Source organism: Nomia melanderi, chromosome 7, assembly GCF_051020985.1.
Source record: "Nomia melanderi isolate GNS246 chromosome 7, iyNomMela1, whole genome shotgun sequence".
Taxonomy (NCBI): domain Eukaryota; kingdom Metazoa; phylum Arthropoda; class Insecta; order Hymenoptera; family Halictidae; genus Nomia; species Nomia melanderi.
In genome coordinates, this window is record NC_135005.1 from 16983159 (window position 1) to 17000276 (window position 17118).

Below are 17118 nucleotides of genomic sequence, written 5' to 3' on the forward strand. Positions count from 1 at the left end.
AACGCACAGATGTCGAGTTCGGATGCTCTGTGGGATTGTGCATGGGGGAAACGTGATAGACACAGGAAGGTTTTCCTCACTCGTCAGGCAAAGAGACGCGGTCGTCTGGCCGGGACTATCCGTTGGGCGAATACCTGGTCGCGGCCCGTGTCTGATCTTCATCAATGGCAAGACCAGCCGGACTGACTGCCAGGGTCAAGCACAAAAACAGCTCTGGCACTTGGTCGCATGCCTCGTGTCAACAGGGATGCTATTGTTTATAGCTTTCCGCTACGCCGCTGGCTGAACCGACGTATATCATGCATCCACGCGTGTTGGAAAATTTCGGCTGCCGTCTTTTATTAACTCCCGGCGGGAAGTCACGTTTCGCACGCGGTTGCGTAGAGGCTTTCCGCTCGGACGGGGAACGAGGAATATCGCTCGAGCGAAATGAACTCTTCGAGTAGAGCTGTCTGCGCGGGTGTATAGGTTTTGGGGTTGAATGATTCAGAGGAAGGTGGGTTTTCTTTGGAATTCGATGGAGGTTTCGACGCTTTGACTGCTACGTCGAATTTCGGTGACGTGGTTTTTTAGTGACTATTTCTTTGGATGTAGTTAGATATTCATTGTTAAATACAAAATGGATGAGCTAGCCTTCCTTTGATCAGCACTTAACCCCTTGCGACTGAATTTCGTAGGTGTAGGTACTCTTTCTATGTCTAGATTTAGTGTAGATCATACGAGTTGCTAACAAGAACAACGAGCTGCTAGAGTAGTCTTCAACACTAGAACAACCGAGCAGTCGAATCGACATTTTCAAGTTTGTCTATGGGAACTCTAAGAATACAGCTACTAAGATTTCAATCGACTTATGATTTATTTTGGGTATTACTGAATCAATTTCTTTAGTAATTCTGAGAAGCATCTGTTATCTTTTTATTATTGGGAAAGAACGTTGGAACGGGTCAGTTTGACCCATCTGGTAGTTTCAGTGTTAAAGAGTGAACCAAAACATGCAAGGTTTCCTCATCAGCAACCAAAAACACAGTAAACAGTCTCAATCTCCCATAAACAATCATCAACCACACTTCGAATCGATCAATCCACGTGGAAATTCTCAATTGCAGAAGATACCACAAGTCTCAGAAATACTCGCTGCAGTCCCCATAGCGATCCATGACGCAGTAAACAAAATAACAGTCCCACAGCCTCAATCTCCCATAAACAATCATCAATCACACCTTGAATCGATGAATCCACGTGGAAATTCTGAATTGCAGAAGACACCACCACAAGTCCCGGAAGTACTCGCTGCAGGAGGACCCGCAATGGCGGAAGCGGTCGGGAGCGGGTCTCCCGGACGGCTCGAGCGTGTTCGGTCGCCGCGTCAGCGTTCAGCCGGAGGAAGCGAGCACGCTCCAGGAGCTGGACATCGACGACCTGGAGTCGCACAGGAGCGACGATCCGCGCGGCATGAGGCGGCACAAGGCTGCCTACTCGACCGTGCAGATCGGCCGGAAGAAAGAAGGCGGTATCCCCCATGACACCTTCAAGAAGATGTACGACCACTCGCCGCACGAGGTGTTCGTGCAACTCGACGAGCTGCACGGTGTCGGCGAGGAGCGTGAATGGCGGGAGACCGCTCGATGGATCAAATACGAGGAGGACGTCGAAGAAGGCGCGGACAGATGGGGCAGGCCCCACGTAGCTTCCCTCAGCTTCCACTCGTTGCTGAACCTGCGCAGATGCCTGGAAACCGGCGTGGTCCTGCTCGACCTGGAGGGCAAGGATCTGCCCGGCCTCGCGTACCGGGTCGTCGAGCAGATGGTCATGGAGGAGCTGATTCTGCCGGAAGACAGGGCCGTGATCATCAGGGCCCTGCTGCTCAGGCATAAGCACGTGCACGATCACGATCGCGGCTTCCGGTTCGGCGGCAAGAGGAACTACTCCAGCTACAACAGCCTTCAGGTAGTTGTCCGGTCCAGATGCACGCTCGTCCGATCGCGGTTAATCCTTCGAGCGTTGCGTGAGCTCGAGAATCGGGCTTTCTACGGTGTACCCTCTGCGCGTTACGATACGGTAATTGCAGGAGAGATGGCCTGATCGGGATCTTATTCGCGAATGCTGTAGCATTCGTTTTTATCGTGATGGGGAATGATATGGATGCTGTAACCTTTGAAATTATAAGACACTTTGTGTATTCAATTCTGTATATCCTTAATTTATTGAAATCTGTATAGAATAATCTTCGGGGTGCTGCGAACGTGTTAACTGTCGGATGTCTATATTTTCAACTGTTGGTGTACTGATTTTTAGAGGCCTGTTTAACTATTGTTCTATGTGCAGCCGAGTGCTGGGAAGATGGCACGTCTTGGGACATCGCTTCAGCGACTTAGCGAATTATAGAACTAGAATCGAATCAATTAGACGAGAGTGGTGCTAGTTTCCTAGCATTTGACTTGCTATGATTTTTATATGATACAATGATTTTTCTTACAAAAACCGGGCCATCTTTCGCGAACTGCCCGTCGCTGAAACACGCACCGACGCCAGGCTTCGTGATATATGTTTCGGTACGGATTAGAAAGGTCTATCGTAACGTGTGGAGGTGTTCGCAACCAGTTACACGTCACTAGATGTATTTGTTATTAACTCGAATACTCGATCGCGTCGCGCCGGTTGCTGATCCGTCGGATACGCTGTTCTCTCGCAGATATCCGCGGATCGTTCAATGTTAATGTTCACGCCCGTGACGTGTACGTACCGTCGAGTTTGAGTCCTGTGTACGTTCCATTTGCATCGCGGCGATTAACGTTTGCTCCGCGCTAGATACGTCCGACTAACACCGCCGCTGCGTGAGACACGGGTCCTGTCACGAAAAATAATCAATAGAAATCCGTAGAGGAGACGGGAGAGGCCTGACTGACGGTGTGTCCTAATGTTGTTTCCACAGTCCGTCGGTCTGGAGGAGGAAGACGCTGCGCGGGAAGCCTCTGAGAACCATGTAACCGAACATGTAAATCTCTCGTTTCCCGAAAGTCGATCGCAGTATTTTCAACCTTACCTCGCCTATAGTGTAGCCTCGCCCATCGCTAGACCGCTAAACCGTCGCACGTTCACATCTCTGCGCATGAACTTACAGGGCAATCTTCCCAGTGTCCCTCGTTAACTTCTAGTTTGTTTCTTGCTTACTTAGCCGTTGGTCGCTCGAGAATCGAGAGTTTTCATTCGATAGAACGAAGCTGGACCCTAGGTCGCAGACGTCTAACGCTAGATCCACGGTAGATCTCAGGTAGCTAGATCTACAGATCAAAGACAGTCGAATAACTCTGTCTAACTAACCAAGATGGTTGGTTCTCGCGGAATTTCCGGTGAAAAGACCGCGTCGGATAGAAAACCGGCTAGCCGAGTAGCTCTTAGAACTACGACTCTAGTCCCTGTAGGATTTGCCTAGAACGCGACACCTGTAAGTCCATGACACATGTATGTCGCTCCTCTCTGTGGCTTGCGAATTTGTCACTCTTGTTTCTTTCTGTTCTGCGCTTTACTTTCTCGCCCTTACTGTTCCACGTGCGAATCTGTCACACATCGTTCGACAACGGTCACCGCCCGCTTCAACCGTTAGTCCCTAATTGCACCTCTGTCTGTCGAGACCACCCCTGTAGTTCTCGTGTTACATACATCGCCCTACAGTAGTGTCATCCGTCGAGTTTTATGATTTTCATTTCTGAGATGTCTCAGGCTTCCAGACCTCATCGCGCGCGTAGCATCTCGAACCTCGCGTGTACGAATCATCGACTCTCCCGGTGCCATCTTGGGTGTCTTCGTTGCTTCGCGAGAAACAGAAAGACATCTGGCATGATGTATTTTGGGAGGCACGCAGACACTCCGGATGACCGGAACGCGTGATACATCCTGTATATTCCGAACGGAAATATCCTTTTCGAAATTGCGAACAGAGGCGGATACGCCTTGTCGCGCGAACGATCAGCGATCGAACGTAGTAATAAGCTTTATCATCGAAAACGAGGGAATTCCCCAGATAATCGAAACATCCCCAAGATTCCGAAACAGGCTGTCCGCCTCTGAAGGAGAATCTCTAGCTTATCCGGGCCGAGAACCTTATGCCTGACTCAACGCATCCGTTCGCATACCATCAAAGAACCATCGAATTGTACATTCCGCTCTAACTAGTCTTTCCTTCCGCCTGTAGAATTTGAACGACGCGAAGCCGAAGATCGTCTCGTCGAACCTGGTTCTGGACACCAACCACACGGTGGTCGACATGAAAGAGGAGCTGACGTACACCAGCAGCAACGAGGACTTGAAGAAGAACCAGAACGAGTACATCCTGAAGAGAATCCCAGCTGGCGCCGAGGCGACGATCGTCCTGGTCGGCGCGGTCGACTTCCTCGACCAGCCGACGATCGCCTTCGTCAGGCTGGCGGAGGGTGTGATCATGCCCTCGATCACGGAGGTGAACATACCGGTGAGATTCATGTTCACGTTGCTGGGCCCGAGGAACGCCGACCTGGACTACCACGAGATCGGCAGGTCGATCGCCACGCTGATGGCCAACACGTCGTTCCACAAGATCGCGTACAAAGCGAACGAGAGGCGCGAGCTGTTGTCGGCCATCAACGAGTTCCTGGACGACTCGATCGTGTTGCCCCCTGGCGATTGGGAGAGGCAGGCGTTGCTGCCGTTCAACGAGCTCAAGGCCAAGAGCGAGGCTATCAGGAAACGCAAGGCCAAAGCCCTCGAGGAGAAGAGTAAGCCTATACAGAGCGAGGCTGCGGTTAAGAAAGGTGAGCTTCGTATTTAGGGTATATTGATTCAGAGATCAGACGATAAACAGATGATCGATCGGATAATCTCAGAGATATTTCTAACGATCCGCTATTCCCTTAGCTCTTCTCGCTGGCGAGGAAGAGAAGAAACCTCCCGGCGACGACGATCCCCTGCGCAGAACGAAGCGGCCGTTCGGCGGGCTGATCAACGACATCAAGAGACGCTACCCGTTCTACCTGTCCGACTTCACGGACGGCCTGAACTCGTCCTGCCTGGCGGCCGCGATCTTCATGTACTTCGCCGCCCTGTGCACGGCGATCACGTTCGGCGGTCTGATGAGCGACAAGACGCACAACGTGATCGGTATATCGGAGACCCTGGTCTCCGGCTCTTGGACCGGAGTCGTGATGGCTCTGTTCTCCACCCAACCCCTGGTAATTATCGGCACGACCGGCCCCCTGTTGCTCTTCGACGAGAGCTTGTACAACTTCTGCCTGGCGAACGAGCTTGAGTTTCTCACGGTGAGAGTCTACGTAGGGGCTTGGATGGGGATCATCGCGCTAGCCATCGCCAGCGTCGAGGGATCGGTACTGGTCAGGCTGTTCACCCGGTTCACCGAGGAGATCTTCACCGGGCTGATCTCCCTCCTCTACATCGTCGAGACCTTCATCAAGCTGTACAATTACTTCGTGAAGAATCCGCTGCTGGAGGAGTACAGCTTCGTCCCGGAGACGAACGAGACCATGTACTGGAACACGGAAGTGAACGTCACCGAGATGAAGGTGGTGTCGCCAAACACCGGCGAGTCGGTGGTCATCCCGATGGAGGAGCCCGAGATCTTGATACCCGGCCGCAACGCCGTCGGTTTACTGATCAATCAACCGAACACCGCGCTGATGTGCACGATACTGTGCCTCGGCACGTTCCTGGGCGCCTACTACCTGCGAATCTTCCGTAACAGTCATTACCTCGGCCGGAGCGCTAGGAGGGCTTTCGGTGACTTCGGTGTGCCGATCAGCATCGTCGTGTTCGCGCTGATCGACTACGTGGCGAGGGTGAAGACGGAGAAGCTGTTGGTCCCCGAGGGACTGTCCCCGACGATACCCGGGAGAAGCTGGATCGTCTCGCCCGTCGGAGTCCATAAACCTATACCACTGTGGATGGCTATGGCCTGCATTGTGCCAGCGTTGCTGGTTTACATTCTCGTTTTTATGGAAACTCAGATCTCCGAGTAAGATTCCCGCAGCAATATTCGCGACGTACGATCCCTGGCAAAGCTCTCTCGCCTCGTATGATAGTGGCCAACGGATTAGAAAGAAATCGGCTGCGTATTTATGCCTGGCGAGACGGTGCATAGTCGATAAGCGGTATAGTCCGAGCACGTCACTGCCTACGTAACGAAATTTTATTTATAAAATTATTTGCTCGCGATTATCGCTCGCGTCACCGATATATTCATAGACGTCGATCGCTGTTTTATCGTTTATCACGTCCGCTATTATTTTAGTCGGAGAATCACACGACCCTGCAATGCGAAATTCGCGTGACGTAAATAGGCGCCATATTGAATATATTCCGTAAATAAAGTTTCGTTAATAGGAAAGCGATCTTCAAAGGCCATCGACGATTATAATGATGACTAGTGTCTAACTCGACTAAACTATCAGCGTAGTGTATTTCAATTCCATGGTGTTTTCTCTGCATAGCAGCGTTCCATCTGAATACTAACGTCTCCCCTTGATTTTTAGGCTGATCATCGACAAGAAGGAGCGAAAGCTGCGGAAGGGTAACGGCTATCACATGGATATAGTGGTGGTGTGCTTGATGAACGTTGGGTGCGGCTTGATGGGCGCCCCATGGTGTTGCGCCGCTTCTGTCCGTTCGCTAACGCACGTGTCGGCGGTAACGGTGATGTCCCGCACCCACGCGCCCGGCGACAAGCCGCACATCGTCGAGGTGAAGGAGCAGAGGGTGAGCGCCCTGCTGGTCGCCATATTGATCGGCGTGAGCGTGCTGATGGCGCCGTTGCTGCGGCGCGTACCAATGTCCGTCCTCCTGGGAGTGTTTCTCTACATGGGCATCTCGTCGACGAACGGTGTGCAACTGTTCGACCGGGTGAAGCTGTTCTTCATGCCGGTGAAGCATCACGGGACCGCGAACTACGTCCGCCGGGTGCAGACGTACAAGATGCACATCTTCACCCTGATACAGATTCTGTGCCTGACCGTGCTGTGGATCGTGAAGAGCACCAGAGCAGCACTGGCGCTCCCGTTCTTCCTGATTCTAATGATACCACTCAGGGCTCAGATGAGCCACTTTTTCACCGCCGCTGAGCTTAGGGCACTCGACAGTAAAGGTTCCGAACATGAGACTTTCGAGGACGAGCCAGACTTCTACGAGGAAGCTCCGTTACCTGGTTAGATAGTGCCTTATTCGACTTACCCCCTCGAGTATACCTTTCACCTCGTATTTCTCTTCTCCCCCCGTCCCGTTCCCCTCTGGCTACGATAGAACCTCGGTTAATCGGCTCGCGATTATCCGAACACGCGATCGTTCGGATCGGATTGTCCTCGGATTCTACCTCAAGGTATCAGGTTTTAAAGACCCCTTTTGGCTTTTAAACGAAACACATCTGCCTAATGCGAATTCAATAAGAACAAACTGCCAGAAACTAAAACTATTCTCCGTGTGAAATGAAAACATTCAGATTCGAGTCGTACCCTACAATGTTTTATGCAATATGACGCGACTCGTCAACGAAAATGATTATCGTCGTGCGAGATTGGTGTGATATAGTATTTTTAAATGGAATCTTTTATCCAGCCTGTTTGTCCACCGGTTCGGCGGGTTAATGGAGGTTCTACTGTACACACTTACCTCATTTGTTCCGTTCCCCTCTTCCCTCTCATGTCTCCTCTCTAGCTTCTTTTTTATGTCCGTTTCAGTTGAAAGGATTTCCTTGTATTTTCGTCGCAATTTTCGTATTCTTAGTAGCGTCTGCGTACGCTCGCGTGAGTTCGTCGAGAAGAGAGAGTCTATTTTCATGAAGAGAGCTGAGATATGTATACCGATGAATTAAGGATGAGCGTAGATAAGGGAATAGATAACAGAGGGTTGTTCTGATGCCTCACAGAGCTGCTGGTTAACTCGTTAAATTCGTAAAGATTATTTTGTACTGCAAAATTTGTACATAATCGATATATTGTGTAAGGTGAAACGGCGGGATCTCTTGTTACATGTATCTTGGATGTGTATGGGTACTCTCAGATATCAGCGTGTAGATTTCGTCGGACTGTATCGTTCGAACGTAATGCAGCAAGTTTATCCACGATCGTACAGAATGATGATGATAACCTGTCTCCGAGGAGGAAGATGCGTTAGACTATACAATAAACTCATTATTTTTGCTAGAACATTTGAAATCACGCCAGATGAAATAACATATTTATACATATATTCTGTGAAATCTTAATATTTTTCGAGCATCATTCGAATTATACTGCCGTGCGTAAAAATTGCAACCGAAAAAGAAACTGAGGTAGCGAGGATGAAAGAAATATTCATACGCGATACTGAAGTGTCTGTTACGCAGCCGACTCGATAGAGAACTTCTTTCGTATCTTTTCGTGCACACAGATCCGGGAAATGTTGTTCAGTTCTGTTACGTTTTCATTGGAGTTGCAGTTTTTGTTGCACGGTGGTATGCAACTCCGAGTATATACACGGAGTACCTGTACGCTATCTAATATATATTCGTAATCGACATGCACGACGCGTTTCACCCTTCCTGGAGTTGGTAGGAAGAAAAAGGTGCCTCTGAGTGCCTCTAAAGAACGGTGATGAACGACACGTTGCTCAGGAAAATTTTCTGCGTTAAAACGGCACAGGATTTACGAGAGTGCCAAAAAAGAAAAAAAAATCACAAGGTCGCGGATTAATTAATGGTGCTGGTCCGTCCACGTGGTCCCCGCGTGGACGAATGAAACTGAATCTTTTATAAAGAGATATGTCCGGTTAGTAATTCTTGTTATAGTTATTCTCATATCGATCAACATTAAATATCTAATTTTTCTTTAGGACCGTGACACACATGTTAGCACTGCGTGCGAAGAATTACAATCATTTTAGCAATATCTGTTGAATATATACGCTCTAAAGACGTGTTATTACTGCTTTTCCTAGATGGAAACCGGTATTTTCTAAGTGACTTAAAAAAAGGTAATTACCTAACAACTGTTCGCGAATCGTGGGAAAGGAGAATCCTTGTTGTAAATGATACGTGAGCAGTTAAGGGTAAAAAGTTTATTGTTCCACCGTACCACCGATCAACCCTTTTCCATCGAAATTTACTTCGTCGCTTGTGAATGAAATCCTCCTTCGAATATTCTGGGTACAAAGTTAAGTCATACGCGTGTAAGTGTACAACTACTAATCAATTAATTCCCTTTTTTCGTTTTCTTTTTGACGAGCATTACGTTGCACGAACTAGAAATACAGCCACAGATATGTATGGTACTCAAAGAAACAAAAGGAAATATATTCAGAGACGTACCTGATAATATCATATTGAACCCAGGGAAAAGAAGCTTACAAAAAAGAAATGAAGAATTTTCTGAACGACTTCCGATTAATGTTTGGGTCGACATTTAATTCGCCACTCACTCAAAGAACGTCTTAACATAAATCGATCGTGTACTTATTTAAAATGAAGAAAAATAATAGAATATAAGCATACTTAAGTAGTGGACAACTGAATGCGCACGTATTGAGCTCCTACACATCTCTCCTTTGTACTTTAATTTCAGAGTAAGAAATGATCAGTATTGATAGATACTTTTGCCTCAATAACTATTAATTTTACGGTAGACGTTAGTTTTCTCAAGTGTAAAGTTTCTACACTTTTTAAAGAGACCAAGTTATAATATTAAATCCTCTATACATATATATATATACATAATAATATCGTATATCGAGATACGTGCAACAAAGGGGAAAAAAAGAAGAACGAAAAAAAAGAACACAGATATGAATATTTTGAGCGCTGTTACAAAGAGAAAAGACATTCTATTTTAATTCGTTAAAATATTTTACTAATCCACTAAAAGTACCTTGTCGAATAATAACGAATCCTAATCTTATCTATTTCCGTAAAGACGAATGTATTGTCGCATTACTTACTATTATTAATTTATATGAAACACCAATTTCGAATTGAAAGAAGAAAAAACAGAACACTGTGCTATGTAATTGTGATAGAGAGATTCAGAGTCGCTGTAAGAAATACTGGCAGTACTTATGAGCATGTAGTATTAGCATCAAATTTTTAACACGGAATTTCATTAGATATGTTTATGTCCTAGTACATTAACATGTTATTATATACATACCACAGATATTACCTATATTGAGAGATTATTGAAATAAGTATCGATTGTTATGAGTTCATTAAAGAAAACAAAAAAAATGTAAATAATCTAGTTATCGTACAGTATTAAAGAGTAATAATTAGTAATAGATTCCTAGTAGATGGTTCACGCCTTATATTAGACCATGGAAAAATAAAAATATTTCAATGGCCCTCTACCTTATGGTCTTCTCACATCCTTGGAATTTAAACTATAATCATTCCCACCAAGATATACGTCCACGGCCACATGTTACACGCCTTTATCTGTTTACACCTTTGACTGTCACCTGATCTCTACATAGACTCGTTTGTTTTCATTATAATGTCAGTGGAGCTATAGGAAGGTGGTGAAGTTATATGTTGCTATTTGTTGAATATCAATTTATAAATGTCTTCGCCACAGAGACTAGCTGTTAAATTGTGTAGTGTGTCGCCTAACGCGTTGAAAACTGCTGAAAGAAGGTAATTCTTCTTTAACGATTTTAATTGAATAATGTAACGACATTTCACCTGCATTATTATAGTCAATTCTTAAGTCCAAAAACGCCAGTTAAAGCTACATATAGAAATATCGAAAATAACGGTCGTTTGTCTCCTTTCAATCTTGATACCCCTAACAGAAGGAGGATACTAGAAGATGGTCTTCCAAGTAAACATGGTACAGTACTCGGTAGTGGTGCATTTGGTACCGTGTATAAAGCTTCCTATAAAGGTACAATATTGGTTGTTAATGGATCATAAATATAATCCGCTATAGAGATATTTCATTGCTGATACATTAAATATTTAATAGGTGATCAGGTAGCAGCTAAAGTAATGCAAACTGCAAAGTGTACAGGTGCATTAAATTCTGAAATGCACGCTTCGTTTTTAAGACATTCCAATATAGTGAAAATCCTCATGATAGAACAAGGTACTTGTTTATCTTTAATAACAATGGAATTGTGTGGTACTACTTTGCAAGATCGTCTGGATAATACAGCATTGAGTAAAAATGAAAGGGTTTCCATACTGAGGGGCGTCACGTGTGCGCTGCAATTTTGTCATAACGCTGGTATCGTGCACGCAGACGTGAAACCCAAAAACATTCTAATGTCTGCAGATGACCAACCAAAACTGACTGACTTCGGTAGTTCTGTACTAATAGGGGAATCGGATGAAACCTTCGAATTCCATGTATGGCTAAGTTATTTGATTAGTTATTTTTTTTTTTATTTACGAAAGTTCCTTTTTAGGGTACTCCCGGTTATACAGCACCAGAAGTATTGAAAGGTTGTAAACCAACACCCGCAGCAGATATTTATTCTCTTGGTATTGTAGCTTGGCAGATGTTATCTAGGAAAATACCATTTGCCGACTTGCATAGCCACACAGTAATATATCTTTCTGCAAAGGGGAATCGTCCTAAAGATAACCATTTGAACGATGAATTCAGTGATGGTTATAAAGCTTTATACAGGAAAATGTGGTCACAAAGTGTTACGGAAAGACCTACGAGTAACCAAATCATTAGAGAAATCGATACACTCATAGCTCAATAATATTCGCTTCGTATAATAATTCTAAAGACCAGACCCTTTCAATTTTTTTATTATATGTATACTTAAATTAATGTTTACATTTTTATTATACAAAATATTAAAAAAAAATATTATTTTACGTGTCAGGCATTTCTCCACCAGGTACAAGCTGTAACAGAAATGTTCGAATGTAAGAACTGTAACAATAATTTTACGCAAAAGACTGTACCTTGGTGAAGTATAATCAAATATACAAAAAATTGATTCAGATATATCAATCACTAACCATCGTGATATTGCTACCGTTGAGCAAAATCATATCAAGCTTGGTCACTCTTCGTCCTTCAGGGGTTGCCTCGCTTTCCGTCACATCCTCCAGCAACATATTTACAAAGTCATCGAAGCCCAACAGTGTACCAACAATTTCCTTGTCATTTTTCATAATAATGTGTATCCGGGAACCGATGCATTTGTCAACCAATTCTGTAAATACACACGGCGGGACATTGCGATATTCGAATAAAATGAGGTTAGAAATTCGTTAGGAAAATAGCACCACTTACCTAAAGGCAACAAGGTCGATGGGTTTGTACTGACAGAACTCGTCATAGCGAAAACACTAGCAAGGTACAGGATAATTAAAAATAAAAATGATAACGCAACAACACTTTGTTTCTATTCCATCGAGAAAAAGCGGGAATGACACCGGCTCGGTTCTATGTAAATATTCGAGTTGACCAGCGCCATCTGCAACCCATTAACAAACCCTATAACAAACGATTTTACCAACCGCGTTAAATCACGATACAATCACTGCCATCTGACGCAAAACCCTCGAAACCGCAACGAGCGCGGCGCTATCTAAAGAAATGCGCGACAACTACCATTTTATTCCCAGTTTCGCCTATTTTGCCCAGAGTGCTCAGAGCCTGTGGTAATCACCGGTTCATTGATCCCTTGTCAAAGAAGTTCGCAGGATCACGATGGTCCATTATTCTCCGCGCTGTAACACCTTCGTTACTCCATCCAGTATTCTCGGAGGCAACCCAGTGTGTCGTTTCGCATTCCTCGGAACGCCGGATACCAATCGTTTCACTAAAAACCATCAGCTAACCTCTTTTTTGGAAAAAACATTTCATACCGTACGATCCGAGGAAGTGGACGATTGTGATCCGATCTGTTAACGTACAAAAATGTCCAGATAAAAATCGCTTTCGAATTGTTCTCGAAAATTCGAAGAGTAACAGACGTCCGTTAGGAATCCGGTGGAAGGGAGAAGGGCGAAGGATCTATTCGCGACCCTATTCCGTCCAAGGGACGTTCATTGGTCAATGCCGGCGTGTACCTGCAGCGAGCGCGCAGTAGCGGGCAGGTATGCGGCTATCCTTTCCCGCATGCCCCTTCCTTGCAAAAGGACGAAGCAGCGTCCGTTGGTTCCCGTTACGGCACTCTTCGGTCGTAGCTCGCGAAAGAAAGGTCGAACGCCGGAGAAAAATCTAGTGGCCAGTGGTGTTGTCGGAATTGCTCGTTGCCCAGTGTCTCGTTAACTCCCGCCGCGCGAAGTGGACGATTCCGGGCGAACTGTAGAGTGTGCGTGCCGTGTGTTGTTCGGCCGCGCATGGTCCGTCGGGAAGAACCACCCTGCCTCCTTCTAATTACTTTAATTACAAAGAGACCAGCTCGCCCGACGGGAGTGCGCGTCCGCCCGCCTCGTGTCCCGGTATTCCTCGGCGCGTCCCAAAGGTGTGCGACATTCGTAAAATCGTGGAACAATAATGGCGGCGTGAATCTCCATCGGTGATTGGACTCGTCGATCGTTCGCCGCCGACGAATCGAATGGATTCTCTTCGCGATCGGTGCAAAGGTGGATTCGCCCGTGACGAATCCTGTTCGTTCCGATAACGGGTCCAGACTCGTCGCGTCTCTTTCTTTTCTTTTCTTTTCTTTTCTCTCTGATTTATCCAGGCTAGCGTCTTGTCATTTCACCGAGTAACGTTCGAGGAGCACACGGTTATTTCGCGAGATCCGTAATACGGTCGGTAATGCGTATAACGAATAGAAAAGGTCCGTTACCCTCGTGGCATTCCGCGCGACGTCACGGTGCTCGTTACCCTCGTCGGGAATCGAGAAAGTGTGCAGCGACGATTTGAACGGTGATCTCTCGATAATCGAGTGTTACTTGAAACGTTGCGCCGGTCACTGGAGCTCGTAGATCGCGGTGTTACGTATCGAGAAATCGAGACGGCCCCCGATATATTCGCAATCAACTAGAACGGAACGAACGGTGAATTTTAGAGAGGATACCGGTGTAACACGAGTGACGGATGAATAGATGATTTAAAACGTGTCGCGGATCGGCTTGTCGTCGCGCGGCACTTCCGACGAGACCACTGAATAGATTCCAACGGGTCTGACGAAAGAAACCGTAGCTAGACGAATAGAAAAGTGAATTATAACAGTGATGTAGAGCATACAGTTCGCTCATCGGTTAACAGGTTAACGACCAAGACGATAGTGACTACCGAATGACACTGAACGAGAAACGCCGATAGGATCGATTCTACTGAAACAAGGTCATGCAACGCAGAATCATTACCGTTGAATTAATAAACGTACCAGAACGTGTTTAAGAATAACCATAATAAACCATAGAATCAGTATATCGATACACGCGAAAAAGGGAGGCAGAGAAAAAATCTCGAGATGAAAATCGGTGGATCGTGCGACGAGTCTGGGACGTAGTCGAATGAGAGGTAGCAGGAGAAGAGAGCTTGTCCGGATGGGAGTAGTTGCTAGAACGTCCATTCCTTCGGGCAGCTCGAGGTCGCGGCAGCGAGACCAACGGGAGGGAAAGGGACAAACACCGTGTGTTGTTGATCGAGTCGGGACGTGGAAAAATCGCGAGTGCAGTGCTCGGGCCGCGCGATGGCGGCTACCACCGGCAGATACGGTGGTGGTATGGAGATGAGGCACTCTAGAAGCGAGGATCTGCTCGGCGTGATATCCGGTTCGCGTTCACCGAGCCCGAGCGTACCATTGACGAGCACCGCGTCCGAGGACGACCTGATCGCGGCCAGCGCCCTCCACGAGGCCACCGACACCAAACCACCGACGTCGTGCTCCCTGTTGTCTTCTAGGGTCGCCAGACCGGCAGGTGTTCCCGCGGATCGTATCGATCCCGAGGATTCCATCAGGGACATCGTCACCGAGAATGACCTTTATAGGTTAGTACATGTTTTACGTCTCGTTCGCTAGTACCGCGTGGCTCAAAATGACATTCCTAGATTCTTCTGTAGCTACTGAAAGGAATGGATGCTTCTTAATGAGTAATTCAATTGATTTAGAAATATGCGAATTAAATTATAAATCGATTGAAATCTCGATATACAATATACATTTACGTTTCGTCGCTAGTACCGCGTGGCTCAAAATTACACATTCTTAGATTCCTTTGTAGCTACTGAAATAAATGGATGCTTCTCAGGGAATGAGTAATTATATTGATTTAGAAATATGCGAATTAAATTATAACTCGAATAAAATCTCGATAGACGATATTGGAGTTTCTATAGGAAAACATGAGTCGTCATCGTCAGTACAAGGATAGGTTATATTTTATTCGTTCAGATTGGAAAAGTGGCGCTAAATTTGGAGAAGCGGATTTCGTTGTGTTATCATAGTATCGCTTTACCGTTCAGCCGGCTAAGCCGTGGAAAAGCAAATACGAAACGGTCGAGAACGAAACGCTTTTGAACTCGGGTTGGTTTTCCGTATCACAATGCTCGCCCTGTTTGCCCCCTTCACTTGACATCCCGGGAAGTACGCGATCCAGCGGTGCTTGTGTGTTTTACTCGTGAACGCGTTCTGTGTCCCTTTGATTCGTATTACGAGAACATGCGACAATATTAAAAACGCCAATTAATTATGCCCGTTGAACGGAATGTTCGTTAGAGAATTGGAAAGCCAAACCGACGCTTCCGATAAAAAATGGCGGGAAGGTGTTTCGAACTTAACCCCTTGTCCTGCAGCTACGAGTAAGACTCGTGGTGAAGATCTTCGATATGATTCAACGAATATATGTATTACTCAGTTCATTCGAATTTAAAATAACTATTATCCCTCTGTAATCAACTATTACACTTAAAGGGAAATCTAGGCGTAACATATGTCTAGAATTTTTCTTTTTTTCCAATAAATTATTAATAAGTAGCCGTATCGATCAGAGTCGAGAAACTATAACTACAAACTTCTTCGTTATCTTCGATTGATCTCGTTCAATTAATTCGGTTAGAAACCGTGTTTTGTAAAAACAAGAACCGTTCTCGATGAATTGCAAATAATAATCCCATTTCAAGACTTACTGAATAAAAGAAAAGATAAACAGAATAAAAGGCAATTCGTTGCTAAGTGTTAATCAACCAGTCATTTTGACTGATACGATAGTTCTATCGTTAAGAAAGCCAAATAGATTTCCCATTAGCGCAAGTAAAGCTATAATTCCTATAAGCTATAATATAATAGTTATTATATTTTACAAGAAATTAAGCATATACCCATTGACCAAAAGAAGTGCGTAGCCAAGAAGTGTCGCCATTAAAATTCTATGAGTCAAAGGAAAATGATGTCAAAGGTGTGGCACGCGAATTGCCAATCGTCATTTCACTCGCGTCGCTGGTCGACGACAGCCACAGTGAATTTTTCACTAGTCCCTAGCTTTTTTCCACGAGGAAATCGTCTTTCACCGTCTTTTACAACCTGTTACGATCGTTCTTTCCGGCTCGTCTTTTTCTACCGGTTCGCGCGTCACCGTTTCTTGTTCCTCGGTCTTTCGACTTTAACCCTCTCGTACCAGGATATACTAATTAAATACTTGGTGTATCTAAATTCAGTAAATTTGATTGTTTGCAAACATCATATTCTCACAGCCATAGTCGACCTCTCTTATCAAACTGTGTTATCAGAAAATAAAGCTAAAGATATTCAAGTGGATTCAGGAATAAATAATTCGTGATCGAAAGAGAATTGCAAAATTATTGAATTGATTCGCAGCGCCAGTTGTTTAATTTCAGGAAAAACTAATTAGTGATCGGAAGAGAATTGCCAAATTATTGAATTGATTAGCAGCGCAAGTAGTTAACGCGGACGCAGGGCCGCCATGCTTCTTGTTTGCGTGCCTGAGATCATCAATGCTTATCGATTTTTATCTCGATCGCTCACGTTCGGTTTGTCAACACCGAGGCGTCCAAATTTCCGAGTACGTAAACCGTTATCTTCTCGTCGGGTCAGCTCGATCGAGCGTGTCCAATGTACGAGATATCGTGGGACACGAGTTCCTATAAACTTCCTACATACTTTTCGCGTTAGACAACATGAATGCAATAAACACTGTGCGAATATTATCTAACCTATATCTGAACCGCA

At 45.5% G+C, this 17118-nt stretch overlaps 4 protein-coding genes across 22 annotated transcripts in view; 3 read left to right on the top strand and 1 right to left on the bottom strand.

Moving 5' to 3' along the window:
* Ae2 (anion exchange protein Ae2) overlaps nucleotides 1-9981 on the top strand; it is a 70784-nt gene extending 60803 nt beyond the window's left edge. For 10 of the 12 annotated variants that reach the window (XM_031972437.2, XM_031972440.2, XM_031972444.2 and 7 more), the window contains 5 exons: nucleotides 1260-1947; nucleotides 2933-2995; nucleotides 4193-4787; nucleotides 4891-6001; nucleotides 6519-9981. In XM_031972437.2, the coding sequence (XP_031828297.1) occupies nucleotides 1260-1947; nucleotides 2933-2995; nucleotides 4193-4787; nucleotides 4891-6001; nucleotides 6519-7191 (3130 nt within the window). In that variant the 3' untranslated portion in view covers nucleotides 7192-9981. The remainder of the gene's footprint in view (nucleotides 1-1259; nucleotides 1948-2932; nucleotides 2996-4192; nucleotides 4788-4890; nucleotides 6002-6518) is intronic. The other 2 variants (XM_031972435.2, XM_031972445.2) reach the window with 2 other exon arrangements.
* Nucleotides 9982-10411: 430 nt separating this feature from the next.
* On the top strand, nucleotides 10412-11969 carry Mos (proto-oncogene serine/threonine-protein kinase mos). 2 transcript variants are annotated; one of them, XM_031972476.1, is made up of 4 exons: nucleotides 10412-10639; nucleotides 10702-10889; nucleotides 10971-11353; nucleotides 11413-11969. In XM_031972476.1, the coding sequence occupies exons 1-4, from the start codon at nucleotides 10566-10568 to the stop codon at nucleotides 11716-11718; spliced, it is 951 nt and encodes a 316-aa protein (XP_031828336.1). In that variant the 5' UTR covers nucleotides 10412-10565; the 3' UTR covers nucleotides 11719-11969. The 2 variants fall into 2 exon arrangements, with proteins under 2 accessions (XP_031828336.1, XP_031828337.1); XM_031972477.1 differs by having other exon boundaries at nucleotides 10798-10889.
* On the bottom strand, nucleotides 11752-12449 carry LOC116425164 (U6 snRNA-associated Sm-like protein LSm5). Its single transcript, XM_031972495.2, has 3 exons — nucleotides 12261-12449; nucleotides 11984-12180; nucleotides 11752-11866 (listed from the first exon to the last, which is right to left on the bottom strand). Exons 1-3 carry the CDS (start codon nucleotides 12304-12306, stop codon nucleotides 11834-11836), a joined length of 276 nt encoding a protein of 91 aa, XP_031828355.1. The 5' UTR covers nucleotides 12307-12449; the 3' UTR covers nucleotides 11752-11833.
* Nucleotides 12450-12607: 158 nt separating this feature from the next.
* The window catches only part of LOC116425155 (uncharacterized), a 38165-nt gene continuing 33654 nt past the window's right edge, over nucleotides 12608-17118 (top strand). The window contains exons 1-2 of one of the 7 annotated variants that reach the window (XM_031972468.2): nucleotides 12608-13069; nucleotides 14193-14921. In XM_031972468.2, coding sequence (XP_031828328.1) covers nucleotides 14623-14921 — 299 coding nt within the window. In that variant the 5' untranslated portion in view covers nucleotides 12608-13069; nucleotides 14193-14622. The other 6 variants (XM_031972471.2, XM_031972470.2, XM_031972464.2 and 3 more) reach the window with 6 other exon arrangements.

Bases quoted from the DNA above. Each gene is read 5' to 3' on its own strand.
- LOC116425164 (XM_031972495.2), bottom strand. From the start codon at position 12,306: ATGACGAGTTCTGTCAGTACAAACCCATCGACCTTGTTGCCTTTAG. The intron at 12,181-12,260 runs GTAAGTGGTGCT...GTGTATTTACAG, and splicing joins ATCGACCTTGTTGCCTTTAG to AATTGGTTGACAAATGCATC. The intron at 11,867-11,983 runs GTTAGTGATTGA...TTTCTGTTACAG, and splicing joins ACGGTAGCAATATCACGATG to CTTGTACCTGGTGGAGAAAT.
- Mos (XM_031972476.1), top strand. From the start codon at position 10,566: ATGTCTTCGCCACAGAGACTAGCTGTTAAATTGTGTAGTGTGTCGCCT. The intron at 10,640-10,701 runs GTAATTCTTCTT...GCATTATTATAG, and splicing joins TTGAAAACTGCTGAAAGAAG to TCAATTCTTAAGTCCAAAAA. The intron at 10,890-10,970 runs GTACAATATTGG...AATATTTAATAG, and splicing joins GTATAAAGCTTCCTATAAAG to GTGATCAGGTAGCAGCTAAA.